Raw genomic sequence first — 14,836 nt, 5'->3', positions numbered from 1 at the left:
CCTTGTGGTCAAAGAACTGTTGGAGTTGTGCATTTAGAGGGGGTAAGTTGAAGATAGGAGAAAGTAGAGTTGAAAGCTTAAATTGAAATTAAGGAAAAGTATGTAGTTATTGATAATGGTAGTTATATGATTATGAGAATGGATAACTGAGGTAGGGTGGAGAATAAAATAAGTGGAGGAGAAGAGGGCAAGGAACCAAGAGGCCAGGTTATTGGAAGGAACACCCACATTGATACCGAAATCACAAGAATTATAATTGGATAGGTTATTAGATTTGGAAGAGATGACCATGAACAAATCTTCAAGGAATGATAAGAGTGATTGGGGATAATAGCTGTTGTTTCCTATATACTGCCATACTTCCCATACTTCCAAATGGACTTTTCATGATTTGAAACTTTCTTACCTTTTTACAAAGGACCCTGTACTCTCATCAAAAGTCCTCAAACATACCATGGTCTTTCATAACTCTGCCTTTTACAGCTGCTCGTTCTTTTGTTTAGATGCTTATAGCCATAGTGCTTACCTTCCATAGGAGCATTGCTCCCCAGGAGACTACTGTTTCCTATTTACAGCTTATAGTATTTATTACATTATTTTTAAACTATGAGTTTACATTCACTACTTTTCTCTCCTTTTTGTTTTTTTAAAACCAGGCTGACAGTTCTCTTAGGCCAGGGACTTAATCTGTCTTTTTGTCCCTGTAGCACTATAAAAAATTTATCAGCAAACTCTAGGAATAGATCTATTTAATAAATACTCTTTGGGGATTTCCCTGGCGGTCCACTGGTTAGGACACTGCACTTTCACTGCCAAGGTCATGGTTGGATCCCTGGTTGGGGAACTAAGATCCCGCAAGCCACGCAGCGCGGCCAAAAAAACAAACAAACAAAAAAACCCACAAACTTTTTGAAAGTCAGTTATTATCAAGTAAATATTGGTATGTTTCTTTATTTCTATCTCACTAAATATGATGCTTACTTAGGTTTACTTATATCAAGTGCCACAGTTAATGAAAAACTGTTTAAATTATAATGAGTTTTTTAATCTGTGTATTACAAAGTGACTTTTCTTAATCTGGTGTATTTTAGAGAAGATTAAAAATACAGAAGCAACTATTGATTATGCTAACAGATTAAAGATAGATAATACAGTCACTTGGACATCTTGAAAAGAGCCTTGGTTTGTTGGGGTTTTTTTTGCGGTACGCGGGCCTCTCTCTGTTTTGGCCTCTCCCGTTGTGCTCCGGACGCGCAGGCTCAGCGGCCATGGCTCACGGGCCCAGCCGCTCTGCGGCATGTGGGATCTTCCCGGACTGGGGCACAAACCCGTGTCCCCTGCATCGGCAGGCAGACTCTCAACCACTGCGCCACCAGGGAAGCCCCAGAGCCTTGGTTTTTTATTTTCTCTCTGGTTCAAGCCTTCTGTTTTGATCTTGGGAATTGAAACGTGTGTGTGTGTGTGTGTGTGTGTGTGTGTGTGTGTGTGTGTGTGTGTTTACTTTTTTTTTTTTAATATTTATTTATTCATTTTGGCTGTGGGGATGTCTTAGCTGCAGCACTCGGGATCTTCGTTTTGGCACGCGGGATCCTTTATTGCGGCATGCAGACTCAGTTGCGGCATGCGTGTGGAGTCTGGTTCCCGGGCCAGGGATCAAACCCGGGCCCCCTGCATTGGGACCATGGAGTCTTACCCACTGGACCACCAGGGAAGTCCCTAATCTTGGGAACTGAGTTCACAGTTGAAGGAAGGAGGCCCTAAACTTACATAATCAATGGAGTAAAGGAAACAGGAGATTTAAAGGTGACTATAGTGCAGTTAAACAAATGCTGTTTCCCGCCTTCTTTACTAAGTTATTGTTTAAATGGTGCAAGTTTTTCAACACAAAAAAGTGACCATGCTAAGGATTTACTCGTTTGATGTTAGTATACTGAGCTTTATTTTCCTTAAAGAGAGTCTTTATGTGAGCGATTTTTGTGGATGCTTTGGTTTCTCCTTACGATTTCTTATATATTTCTTACTTTTATAATTAAATGGAGTAACAATGTAAATCACCTATTAATTATGTTTTTGATTCATAGTTTATATTATATTTGCTTTGGGGATATAAGTTAATATCAACTTATAAAAATTTAATGACAAAGGCTTATTTTAGATTTTTTATTTTTTCAGAAACCATGAGTGGAGGATCTCAAGTCCACATTTTTTGGGGTGCTCCAATCAGCCCACTGGAAATGACAGTATCACAGGAACCAACTTCTTTAGTGTCCACTGCGGACCCCTGGAAAGAAATTCAGCTTTTGTACAATCACCATTCCTTACATCTGAAGGATGAAAAATGCAGGCACAAAAGTCTTGAGGATTATCAGGCCCTGGAACCTCTGGACCCTCCAGATCTTCCTCGTGGTCATTTTCCAGCAAACTCTGTGAACAGATCTGTTCACGTGAAAGATGACTTCACACATTGCATTTCTGAAACACAAACTATAAAATCCCAGAAGAGTCACCCCTTGGGGTTGAGTGATAGAACCAACTCCAGTGATCAAATATGTGGATTTAAGGCCGGATTTCAACATTTAACTGAAGAAGAAAAGTATCAAAAGCTTTTCAGTGAACATAAGAAAATCACAGTTGAACAGCCTAAAGATCAATCAAATATACATGGTCAGAATGTTCCAAAAGATTCCTTTCAGTTAGATCATAAGTGTGCAGCTATATTGGATGTGATCTGTGGTGCCGAACAGACTAATACGGGGCCAGGAGCTATGGAAACAAACTGTGCACCAACAGAGCATCATGAAATACAAAACCAGTGTCGGGAATTATTTTCCTCTAGCACAGTAGACAAACCAAGGCCTGAAGGAACAGTTAGGAAGGTCTCAGGCCTTAAAATATCCACTGATACTGAATTTCTCAGTGTAATGACCTCCAGCCAGGTTGCTTTTTTAGCTCAAAGGAAGTGTAAAGGGCAGAATTCTATAAATAAAGGAACCATTAAAATGGAGATTGAACCAGAGGCAAGTCATGGGGAAATAAGAATCACTGAAGATAATTTGATTCAGCCCAATGATGATTCTACAGAAGGATATGAAGGTGGACAGAACCAAGCCTGTTCCCTTGAACTTTTTAGTCCTGAAACAAAAAATAGCCACATTCTCTTGAACACCGATAAAGGTCTTGAAGAAAATATAGGATCTCAAGAACTTTTCCGTTTTGATGATAAATTGACGCCAAATGAGATACGCATTGAGTCATGTAGCTCAGGAATACTGTGTTCCCAGTTAAATACCTTCCACAAAAGTTCTGTTGAAAGAAGTCGGACCTCTGAAGATAAATCAGGCCATCCTCAAGCTCTATCTGAAGTCCCCCACGTCGCTAAGAAAAGCAAGTTGATTTCTAATCAGAGAGATCATACTGTAACAGTGCACCAGAGGAATGTGTCTGGATTTAAGGGCATTAAAAAAACATCGTTAATAAAAAACTGTGATTCTGAAAGTCAGAAGTATAATTGTTTAGTCATGGTGTTATCTCCGTGTCACGTGAAAGAAATAAACATAAAATCTGGACCAAATTCTGGCTCTAAAGTGCCTTTAGCAACAATTGTGGTAATTGACCAATCAGAAATTAAGAAGAAGGTTTTTCTGTGGAGGACTGCAGCGTTTTGGGCACTTACAGTGTTTCTTGGAGATATAATTTTACTCACGGGTAAGGTCCTCATGGTATAGTGGGAGTTTATTTTACAAAGCTGTGGGCTTTTTCCCCCTCCCACTTTAAGCCTTTGAGGATTCTCCCTTTACCCTTTGCCTCTCAGGGTTCCAGCAATGATCGAGTTCCTTATGGCATCCGCGTTGGTCTCTTCACCCCTTCCCAGGGTCCTGTGCATTGCCATTTCTGAGCGTTTGTCTGTCCTTCTTAGTTCTGTCCCTCCTTCCCACTCATCTTCTCCTTAAGAAGCCTTCTCTGCTTGCTCCTCCTTTCATTCACTGTGCTAGCATTCATGTCGTGTATCATCAGACTCTTTCTTTGTCTTTTATAGTTTTATTTATATCTTTTTTTTTTACCCTTTTCCTTAGGTGTATTAACCATCTTATGATAAAAGGACAATATATCTACCACTTAATCCCTAATAAAGCTGTGCACACTACATTCTTATTGAGGGAACATAGAATTTCTATTGCATTTTAAAATTATTTAAATTACTGTAAGGCCTTGAACAACATGGGTTTGAACTGCATGGGTCCGCTTATATGTGCATACTTTTCAATTGTAAACACTACAGTACTCCACTGTTTGTGGTTGGTTGAATCCGTGGATGTGGAGGAACAAGGGATATGGAGGGCTGACTGTAAAGTTATCGATGCGTTAACCCCACGTTATTCAAGGGTCGCTATTAATCACATTTGGAAATATGGAAAAGAGAAACTCCTGGTATTATACCAACCTCGTATAACCGCCAGTGGAGTTTTGGAGTGTTAACCTTCCTCTTATCTTCCCCGTACTTCTCAATCTGTGTCTGCATACATGGGTAATAGCTGATATTTATTGGGAACTTACTTAGTGTCAGTCCCTGTTTCAAACTTTACCTGTCTTTCAACTCTATGAGGAGAGCACTGATTATCATCCTCATTTTTCAGCTGGAGGAAATTGGGACCCCGGGAAGTGAAGTAACTTGCCCACTGTCACCCAGCTAGGAGGTGGCAAAGCAGGGTTTCACCCAGACTCCAGAATCCCTACTCTTAATATACAATTGTAATCATGAAAAACAGTTTGTATCCTGCTTTTTCACGTGAAAAAAGAAATCTTAACATTTTGTTACATGTCCTTTATTGATTTAAAGATAAACACACCAGTGTATTAGGGCAGAGATACCAGTCATTTTAAGAATGAATCCCAGGACTTCCCTGGTGGTGCAGTGGTTAAGAATCTGCCTGCCAATGCAGGGGACGCGGGTTCGAGCCCTGGTCTGGGAGGATTCCACATGCCGTGGAGCAACTAAGCCCTTGCACCACAACTACTGAGCCTGTGCTCTAGAGCCTGTGAGCCACACTACTGAGCACGCGTGCCACAACTACTGAAGCCTGCATGCCTAGAGACCCTGCTCCACAACAAGAGAAGCCACTGCAATGAGAAGCCCACGTACCGCAGCGAAGAGTAGTACCCGCTCGCCGCAACTAGAGAAAGCCCACACGCGGCAACGAAGACCCAACACAGCCAAAAGTAAATAAATATAAATAAATAAATAAATAAGTGGACTTCCCAATCTTAATTAAAAAAAAAAAAAGAATGAATCCCAGGACTTCCCTGGTGGCGTGCAGTGGTTGAGAATCTGCCCGCCAATGCAGGGGACACGGGTTCGAGCCCTGGTCCGGGAAGATCCCACATGCTGCAGAGCAACTAAGCCTGTGTGCCACAACTGCTCAAGCCCGCGTGCCTAGGGCCCCTGCTCCGCAACAAAGAGAAGCCACTGCTGTGAGAAGCCCGCACACTGCAACGAAGAGTAGCCCCCACTTGTCAAAACTAGAGAAACGCCCGCGGGCAGCAATGACGACCCAACGCAGCCAAAAATAAGTGAATAAATAAATAAATTTATTTAAAAAAATAGCATGAATCCCAGACCAGGATGAAGTTGATTGAGCTTAATAGTACATCTAAAGAAAATGTGATAGAGAAGAGGTGTCGGTCAGCCTTAGAAGCTTATAAAGAAAAATCAAGGCAATCAATCACTGGTAATTCCTACCAGATGGTTTGCTGGGGGAGTGAGAACCTTAGCTAATATACGCTGGTATTTGTGTAAGATTGTGTAAGATTGTGATTTGTGTAAGATTTGTGTAAGATTGTGTAAGTCCCTACTGAAGGGATGAACATGGGATTGTAACAGCTTGGCGTAGTCTTGTCTTACTGGCGGTATCCTTATTCGTTGGCAGCTCAGGTCATCTAACTCAGCTCTGTTCTGATTCAGTGCTTGCTGAGCAGCCCTTTCCGTATGACTTGGCTTCCAAGGTGTAAAACTGCCTACAAGGTGAGAACAGGCTGCAAGTGTTGTTCTTTGGCAATTAATGCCTTGTTGTATATTTAAACAAAAAGATTGTGTTCTGTTTTGGGTTTTTTTGTCTCATTAACTGAGCTTATGCTGCAGAGCTGAAATCTATTTTTGGAGTGCTGAAAAAAATGAGGTTCCCCAGACCATAAAGAGAGGGTTAGACCGTGGACCATGGTTACTTTACCAAGGCATTACTGTCACTGTGTGTGCCTCCCAGGAGGCCTTTACCTAGCAGATGGAGACTCAACCCTGCTATCTCTCTCTCTTTTCCTAGTGTCCATACAATTGTTAACAACTAGGTAACATTCTGTGAAGTGATTTACCACAATTTACTTAACCATTTTCCTATTATAGAATATTTAGATTATTTCTATGAACACCTTTTTTTTTTTAACAGGTTTTTTTGTTTGTTCTGTTTTGCTTTATTTTCTTAGGAAAAAAAAGTATCTAGTTCACAATTTCTGAATAAGAATGGCTTACGTTATGCTTATTAGCAGAAGGGGTAAATGCATACTGAATGTGTTTATATATATATATATATATGTATATATATATGTATATATATATTTATTTTTTTTTTTTTTGCGGTACGCGGGCCTCTCACTGTTGTGGCCTCCCCCGTTGCGGAGCACAGACTCCGGACGCGCAGACTCAGCGGCCATGGCTCACGGGCCCAGCCACTCCGCGGCATGTGGGATCTTCCCGGACCGGGGCACGAACCCGTGTCCCCTGCATCGGCAGGCGGACTCTCAACCACTGCGCCACCAGGGAAGCCCGTACTGAATGTTTTTTACTCTTCTAGGCACTACTGCTTTGGAATGAACCACTGCTTGGCTTCCTGGCCCTAAATTAGTCACTTTTTTTTTTCCTGGCTGCACTGGGTCTTTGTTGCTGTGCATGGGCTTTCCCTAGTTGTGACGAGTGGGGGCTACTTTCCGTTGCAGTATGCAGGCTTCTCATTGCAGTGGCTTCTCTTGTTGCGGAGCATGGGCTCTATGCGCGTGGGCTTCAGTAGTTGCAGCACGCGGGCTCAGTAGTTGTAGCTTGTTGGCTCTAGAGTGCAGACGCAGTAGTTGTGGCATGTGGGCTTAGTTGTTCCGAGGTATATGGGATCTTCCCGGCCCAGGGATTGAACCCGCGTCCCCTGCATTGGCAGGCAGATTCTTTTTTTTTTTTTTTTTTTGGCGGTACGCAGGTCTCTCACTGTTGTGGCCTCTCCCGTTGCGGAGCACAGGCTCCGGACGTGCAGGCTCAGCGGCCATGGCTCACGGGCCCAGCTGCTCCGCGTCATGTGGGATGTTCCCGGACCAGGGCACGAACCCGTGTCCCCTGCATCGGCAGGTGGACTCTCAACCACTGCGCCACCAGGGAAGCCCGGCAGGCAGATTCTTAACCACTGTGCCACCAGGGAAGTCCCTATTCACTGTTAATTTATCAGAAGTATACATTGTACCATTTACCTTAAGTGAACAAAAACCTTTAAACTTCTATCTGTGGAGCAGAGCTTCCATATTGATATTGTTTGAATATACAGAAGCAATTTTGTTATTTTACCTACATACAGACATACCTACATTCAGAGTTCAGATTTGCTATTTTATCATTTTGTTCCTTTAGGCAGATGATTTACCCTATTTGAACTTCAGTTGGCTAGCATGTGAGAGGCATGCACAGTATTTTGCTATGATAGGTACGTTAACCACAATGTGAAGGAATTTTTGGCATGATCAGAACTTTTTTTTTCCCCTTTCTAGATGTTACTATTCATGAGGATCATTGGGTTGGTGAGACAGTACTGCAATCAACATTTACCAGTCACTTATTAAATCTTGGGAGTTATTCATCTGTCCATCCTGAAGAATGTAAGACACATTTTAAATATAATAATTTCTTAGTATTTGAAGTATATTAGAAAAAAGTAGGGTTAAAATGGTAATGTTACAAAATGTCTTCTAAACAAGTTAGCTGAAAGGTATTAGTTTATTTTCTTTGTAAGAATGAAAATAGAATTTACAAAAATTAACTTGTATAGTATAATTATTATACTATAGTATAATTATACTATAATTATAGTATTATAATAAATTATATATAAATTATATATATATAGTATATATAGTATATATATAGTATATAATATATAGTATATAGTATAGTATAATTATATAGTATAATTATACTATAATAATATTTAAGAAATATTGGGGGATTCCGTGGTAGCGCAGTAGTTAAGAATCCGCCTGCCAATGCTGGGGACATGGGTTCAAGCCCTGGTCCGGGAAGATCCCACATGCCGCGGAGCAACTAAGCCCATGCGCCACCACTACTGAGCTTGCACTCTAGAGCCCGCGAGCCACAACTACTGAGCCCACGTGCCACAACTGCTGAAGCCCATGCACCTAGAGCCTGTGCTCCGCAACAAGAGAAGCCACCATAATGAGAAACCCACACACTGCAACGTAGAGTAGCCCCCGCTCACCACAACTAGAGAAAGCCCGTGCGCAGCAATGGAGACCCAACACAGCCAAAAATTAAATAAATTAATAAAATAAATTTAATTTAAAAAAGAAAAAAAATTGGGGTTCATGTTTCATTTTCTTATTTTTCTTAGAGTCAATATAGTCATGGTTCTTAACCTTTTAGCAAGCCATAGACCTCTTTGAGAAGCTATGGGCCATTTCTTCAGAAAAATAGACTTAAGTAGATAGATATAAAACCTTGCATATCATTCCAAGTGGTTCCAGGGACCTCAGAAGTTCTTCTGTGGAGTTTCTGAGCCTCTGGAATTCTTGAGGTAATGAAAAGAGGGGGTTGTATGGCAAATACATGTTCGGTTTTAAAAGAAACCACCAAACTGTTTTCCAGAGTGGCTCCTACCAGCAGTGTATCTTGTAGTTTCTCTGCATCCTTGTCAGCATTTGGTATTGTCCTGTTTTGAAATAGTAGCCATTCTAATCAGTGTGTAGTGATATCTCATTGTGGTATTAATTTGCATTTCTCTAATGGCACAAGACAGATCTAATAGACAGAATACAACTAAGGACATAAAAGATCTAAATAACATAGTGAACCGTGTTGATCTGATGAATAGGGTAGATCCTATGGATATAAATTGAACTCTACATTCTAATGATAGAAATATGCATTTTTGTCATGTGTCCACACCACAGTCAGGAAAATTGATCCTATTAGGTCATAAAGAAAATGTCAGTAACTTCTATAAAGTGGAATTATTACAAACATGCTGATCAAATGGTATAAAACTAGAATTTATTAACAATAACAACAGCATGTCCTATATCTGGAAATTTTAAACCTATTAAAAAAATCCTGGGTGAAAAAGGAAATACAAACTGATATTATAGAATTAAAAAAAAATAATGACAATGAAAACACTGCATGTCAGAATCTCTGGGATGCATTTAAGGGAGTTATCAAAGAAAAATTTATTAGCTAAACTCTTTTTATCAATAAAAATGAAAGAATAAAAATAAATGAATTAAATTCCAAACTCAGAAAACTAGCAAAAGAATAACAAAGTAAAGCAGAGAAACAGGAATGAAATAATAAATTAATAAGAATAAGAATTTAAAAATGATAATTTTAATAATAAATCAAAATCTTGTTTCAGAAAAAGATAGATGAACCAACTAGTTAATTTGATCAAGAAAAAAGGGAGACATGCACCCCAATGTTCATTGCAGCACTATTTACAATAACTAAGACATGAAAGCAACCTAAATGTCCACTGACAGAGGAATGAATAAAGAAGGTGTATGTATATACAATGGAATATTACTTAGCCATAAAAAAGAATGAAATAATGCCATTTACAGCAACATGGATGGACCTAGAAATTATCATATTAAGTGAAGTAAGTCAGAGCACTCATATGTGGAGTCTAATTTTTTAAAAAAATGATACAAGTGAACTAATTTACAAAACAGAAACAAACTTACAGATATGGAAAACAAACTTATGGTTACCAAAGGGGAAACATGGTGAGGAGGGATAAATCAGGAGCTTGGGATTAACATACACACATAACTATATATAAGGTAGATACCAGCAAGGACCTGCTGTATAACACAGGGAGCCCTACTCGATGTTCTGTAATAACCTATATGAGAAAAGAGTCTGAAAAAGAATGAATATATGTATATGTAAACTGAATCACTTCATTGTACACCTGAAACTAACAAAACATTGTAAATCAACTGTAATACAATAAAGTTAAAAAGAAAGAAAAGAAAAAGAAAACGAAAAGAAAAAAGGGAGAAAGCACAAAGATACAGAATAAATGACAAGGAGGAAATAATCATTGAAACAGAAATTAAAAACCAATAAAAGGGAACTTCCCTAGTGGCACAGTGGTTAAGAATCTGCCTGTCAATGCAGGGGACACAGGTTCGATCCCTAGTCTGGGAAGATCCCACATGCCTTGGAGCTACTGAGCCTGTGGGCCACAACTACTGAAGCCTGTGCACTCTAGGGCCTGCGTGCTGCAACTACTGAGCCCACGCACCTAGAGCCCATGCTCTGCAATAAGAGAAGCCACAATAATGATAAGCCCATGCACTGCAACGAAGAGCCTGCGCTCACTGCAACTAGAGAAAGCCCGCATGCAGCAATGAAGACCCAAGGCAGCAAAAAATAATAATATGTTAAAAAAATAAAAGGGTATTTTACAGAACTTAATGCAAATAAATTTGAAAAAGCTAGATATATAATTTTCTAGGGAAATACAGATTGACAAAATTGATCCCGTTAGAGATAGAAAGCTTAAACTGACCAGTTTCTATAGAAGAAATACAGGGAATTCCCTGGCCTTCCAGTGGTTAGGACTCTGCTTCCACTGCTGGAGGCCCCAGTTGGATCCCTGGTCTGGGAACTAAGACCCCACAAGTGGTGAGGTGCAGCCAAAAAAAAAAAAAAAAAAAAAAAGAAGGAACTACGGTACAAAAAAGTGCCGGGCCCAGATAGTTTCATAGGAAATTCTACCAAACCTTCAAAGATCAGAAATTCCAATGGTGTTAAAGTTATTTCAGAGTATTTTTTTAAATTAATTAATTTATTTTTGGCTGTGTTGGGTCTTTGTTGCTGTGCGTGGGCCTTTCTCTAGTTGGGACGAGCAGGGGCTACTGTTTGTTGCGCTGCATGGGCTTCTCATTGCAGTGGCTTCTCTTGTTGCACAGGCTCTAGGCGTGTGGGCTTCAGTAGTTGTGGCATGCGGGCTAAGTAGTTGTGGCTCATGGGCTCTAGAGTGCAGGCTCAGTAGTTGTGGCACATGGGCTTAGTTGCTCCACTGCATGTGAGATCTTCTCGACCAGGGCTCCAACCTGTGTCTCCTGCATTGGCAGGCAGATTCTTAACCACTGCACCACCAGGGAAGTCCGTGTTCCAGAGTATTGAAGAAGGAAAATTCCTAATTCCTTTTATAAAGCAAATATAACACTGACACCTAAACCAAATAAAGACATTACAAATAAAAATACAAACCAGTATTATACATGATTATTGGTACAAAAAGTTTAAACAGAATTTTAGTAAACAAAATCTAACACCAAATTAGGAAAATAATGACCAAGTGAGATTTATTCCAGAAATGGAAGATTTGTTCAGTATTAGAAGATACATGAGTATCATATTTCATATTAATAAATCTAAGGAAAAAATTATATGACTATCTCCATAGATGTTGAGAAATCCTTTGAAAAAATTCAACATCAATTTATCATAAAAAGCACTCCAGGAAGTAAAAATTGAGGGATACTTTCTCCTTCTATCAATAAGTACAGTTCAGTACAGTGCTACAGTTACAATACAGTTGATACTGTATCAATAATATAGATATGCTTAGCCCTAATGCCTAATCTTATTTAATGGAGAAACACTAGAGGCATTTCCACTAAAATCAGTAATAAGATAAGAATGTTCACTATCTCTGCTATTCTTCACCATTATATAAAGACTTATTAACGAATGCAATTAGACAAGAAGAGACATTTGAATGGGTGAAGAAGAATAAAAACTATCTCTATGTAAAAATGCTTTGAAAACATATCTGGAAAACTCCAGGGACTCAAAGATAAAATCAGTTCAAACAATAAAAGAATTCAGTGGTGTAACAATACAAAAATTACTGTTAAAAAAATCAATAACGTTGTATACACAAACACCAAACAGAGGGCATAATGGTAGGAAAATACTCATTTACAATAGTAATAAAGAAGATACTTCAGAATAAATTAAACAAGAAATGTGCAACACCTATATGAAGAAAAATTTTAAATACACTAGAAAAAAATGAAGACATGAACCAATGGGAAGACAACATTCCCTATTCTTGGATGGGATGACTCAACATTATAATGATACCAATTCTCCTTAAGATAATTTATAAATTCAATGCAGTCTCAATAAAAATACCAACATGCTATGTTATGGCATATACAACTTGATACTAACATTCATATGGAAAAACAAACATGCAAGAATAGCTAGGAAAACAGACAAACTAGGAAAGCTAGGAAAAAGAAAAACTATGAGAGACTAGGCTTATCAGGCATTGAAACATACTCTAAAGCCCCCATAATTAAAGCAGTGTGATACTGGTGCATGAATAGGCAACTAGATCAGTGGAACAGAATAGGAAGACCAGAATTAGACCACATATGTATAATTTAGTATATGACAAAGATGGTATCTGAAACCACTGAGGTAATGGTTAGCTTTTTAATAAATGGTACTGAGGTAACTGGGTAGCCATTTAGAAAAAGGTAAGATTATATCCATTTTGGAACCAGATAGGGTAAGGGAGTCCTCAGAGAAAGAGAACCAGGCATAGCTTTCTTGACACAAGAGAAGCCATTTTTGACCTAAGCCATTTTGTGGTTTAAGCATGGCTATAATGCTTATCCTTGAACAGGTCTCAGTAATTAATGATCTTAAGGGAACAAAGGAATGCAGAAACCAATGACTGTTATCAGGGAAGAGAAGTAACAATAACAAAGATAAAATATCCATTGTAAAGATTCCCAGTTCTGTTTCAAAGGTAGAGAGATTAGCCTGAATTGCTGACCCACCAGATCAACTGGAACCTAAGGGATGATGATATTGACCTTTTCCAGCTTGGACTCTGCCAACCGTCCAAGTCCCTTCATGAATATGTGTACACCAGCCCAAACCCCTTCATGAATATGCAGGTACTCTTAGCTTAAAACTTATGCAATTTTGCTGTTCAGGGAGACACTGATTTGGGAATGATCACCAGTGTTCTCCTTACTTGCTGCAAGTTATAAATCCTGACTTCTCCCAGTCTTTGACTTGGTAGTGTCTTTTGACTTGACACCCATGAAAAGGTGAACTGAGTTTTCAGGTAACAAATTCTCACAGCAAATAGAAGAATAAACTCCAAATGGATTAAGAATCTAAATATAAACAGATGGAGAGATATACCATGTCCTTGGATTGGAAGAATCAATATTGTGAAAATGACTATACTACCCAAAGCAATCTACAGATTCAGTGCAAACGCTATCAAACTACCAATGGCATTTTTCACAGAACTAGAACACAAAATTTCACAAATTATATGGAAACACAAAAGTCCCCTAATAGCCAAAGCAATCTTTTTTTTTTTTTTGGCTGTGTTGGGTCTTCGTTGCTGTGCACGGGCTTTCTCTAGTTGCAGTGAGCAGAGGCTGCTCTTTATTGTGGTGCCCAGGCTTCTCATTGCGGTGGTTTCTCTTGTTGAGGAGCACGGGCTCTAGGTGCACGGGCTTCAGTAGTTGTGGCTCGTGGGCTCTAGAGCGCAGGCTCAGTAGTTGTGGCACATGGGCTTAGTTGCTCCGTGGCATGTGGGATCTTCCCGGACCAGGGCTCAAACCCGTGTCCCCTGCGTTGGCAGGCGGACTCTTAACCACTGTGCCACCAGGGAAGTCCCAAAGCAATCTTAAGAAAGAAAAACGGAGCTGGAGGAATCAGGCTCCCTGACTTCAGACTATACTACAAAGCTACAGTAATCAAGTTAGCATGGTACTGGCACAGAAACAGAAATATAGATCAATGGAACAGGATAGAAGGCCCAGAGATAAACTCACGCACATATGGTCACTTTATCTTTGATAAAGGAGGCAAGAATATCCAATGGAGAAAAGACAGCTTCTTCAATAAGTGGTGCTGGGAAAACTGGACAGCTACATGTAAAAGAATGAAATTAGAACATTTCCTAACACCATACACAAAAGTAAACTCAAAATGGGGCTTCCCTGGTGGCGCAGTGGTTGAGAGTCCGCCTGCCGATGCAGGGGACACAGGTTCGTGCCCCCGTCCGGGAAGATCCCACATGCCGCAGAGCGGCTGGGCCCATGAGCCTTGGCCGCTGGGCCTGCGCGTCCAGAACCTGTGCTCCGCAACGGGAGAGGCCACAACAGTGAGAGGCGTACCGCAAAAAAAAAACAAAACTCAAAATGGGTTGAAGACCTAAATGTAAGGCCAGGCATTATAAAACTCTTAGAGGAAAACATAGGCAGAACACTCTATGACATAAATCACAGCAAGATCCTTTTTGACCCACCTCCTAGAGAAATGGAAATAAAAACAAAAATAAAGAAATAGGACCTAATGAAAGTTAAAAGCTTTTGCACAGCAAAGGAAACCATAAACAAGATGAAAAGACAACCCTCAGAATGGGAGAAAATATTTGCCAGTGAAGCAACTGACAAAGGATTAATCTCCAAATATCCAAGCAGCTCATGTAGCTCAATATCAAAAGAACAAACAACCTAATCCAAA

At 39.8% G+C, this 14,836-nt stretch overlaps 1 protein-coding gene across 19 annotated transcripts in view; it reads left to right on the top strand.

The window, feature by feature from the left end:
* Positions 1-14,836, top strand: part of SHLD2 (shieldin complex subunit 2) — a 108,441-nt gene that overhangs the window by 51,259 nt on the left and 42,346 nt on the right. For 16 of the 19 annotated variants that reach the window (XR_012326544.1, XR_012326543.1, XR_004522620.2 and 13 more), the window contains 2 exons: positions 2,173-3,705; positions 7,795-7,902. Coding sequence is in view for 16 of the 19 variants with exons in the window: in XM_073793375.1 (XP_073649476.1) it covers positions 2,178-3,705; positions 7,795-7,902 (1,636 nt within the window). In the remaining 3 variants the exon portion in view is untranslated. Of the gene's footprint in view, positions 1-1,552; positions 1,804-2,172; positions 3,706-7,794; positions 7,903-14,836 lie in introns of all 19 variants that reach the window. The other 3 variants (XM_073793370.1, XM_073793369.1, XM_073793368.1) reach the window with 1 other exon arrangement.

This window comes from Tursiops truncatus, chromosome 16 (assembly GCF_011762595.2).
Source record: "Tursiops truncatus isolate mTurTru1 chromosome 16, mTurTru1.mat.Y, whole genome shotgun sequence".
Taxonomy (NCBI): domain Eukaryota; kingdom Metazoa; phylum Chordata; class Mammalia; order Artiodactyla; family Delphinidae; genus Tursiops; species Tursiops truncatus.
This window is presented reverse-complemented; position numbering and strand designations above follow the sequence as displayed.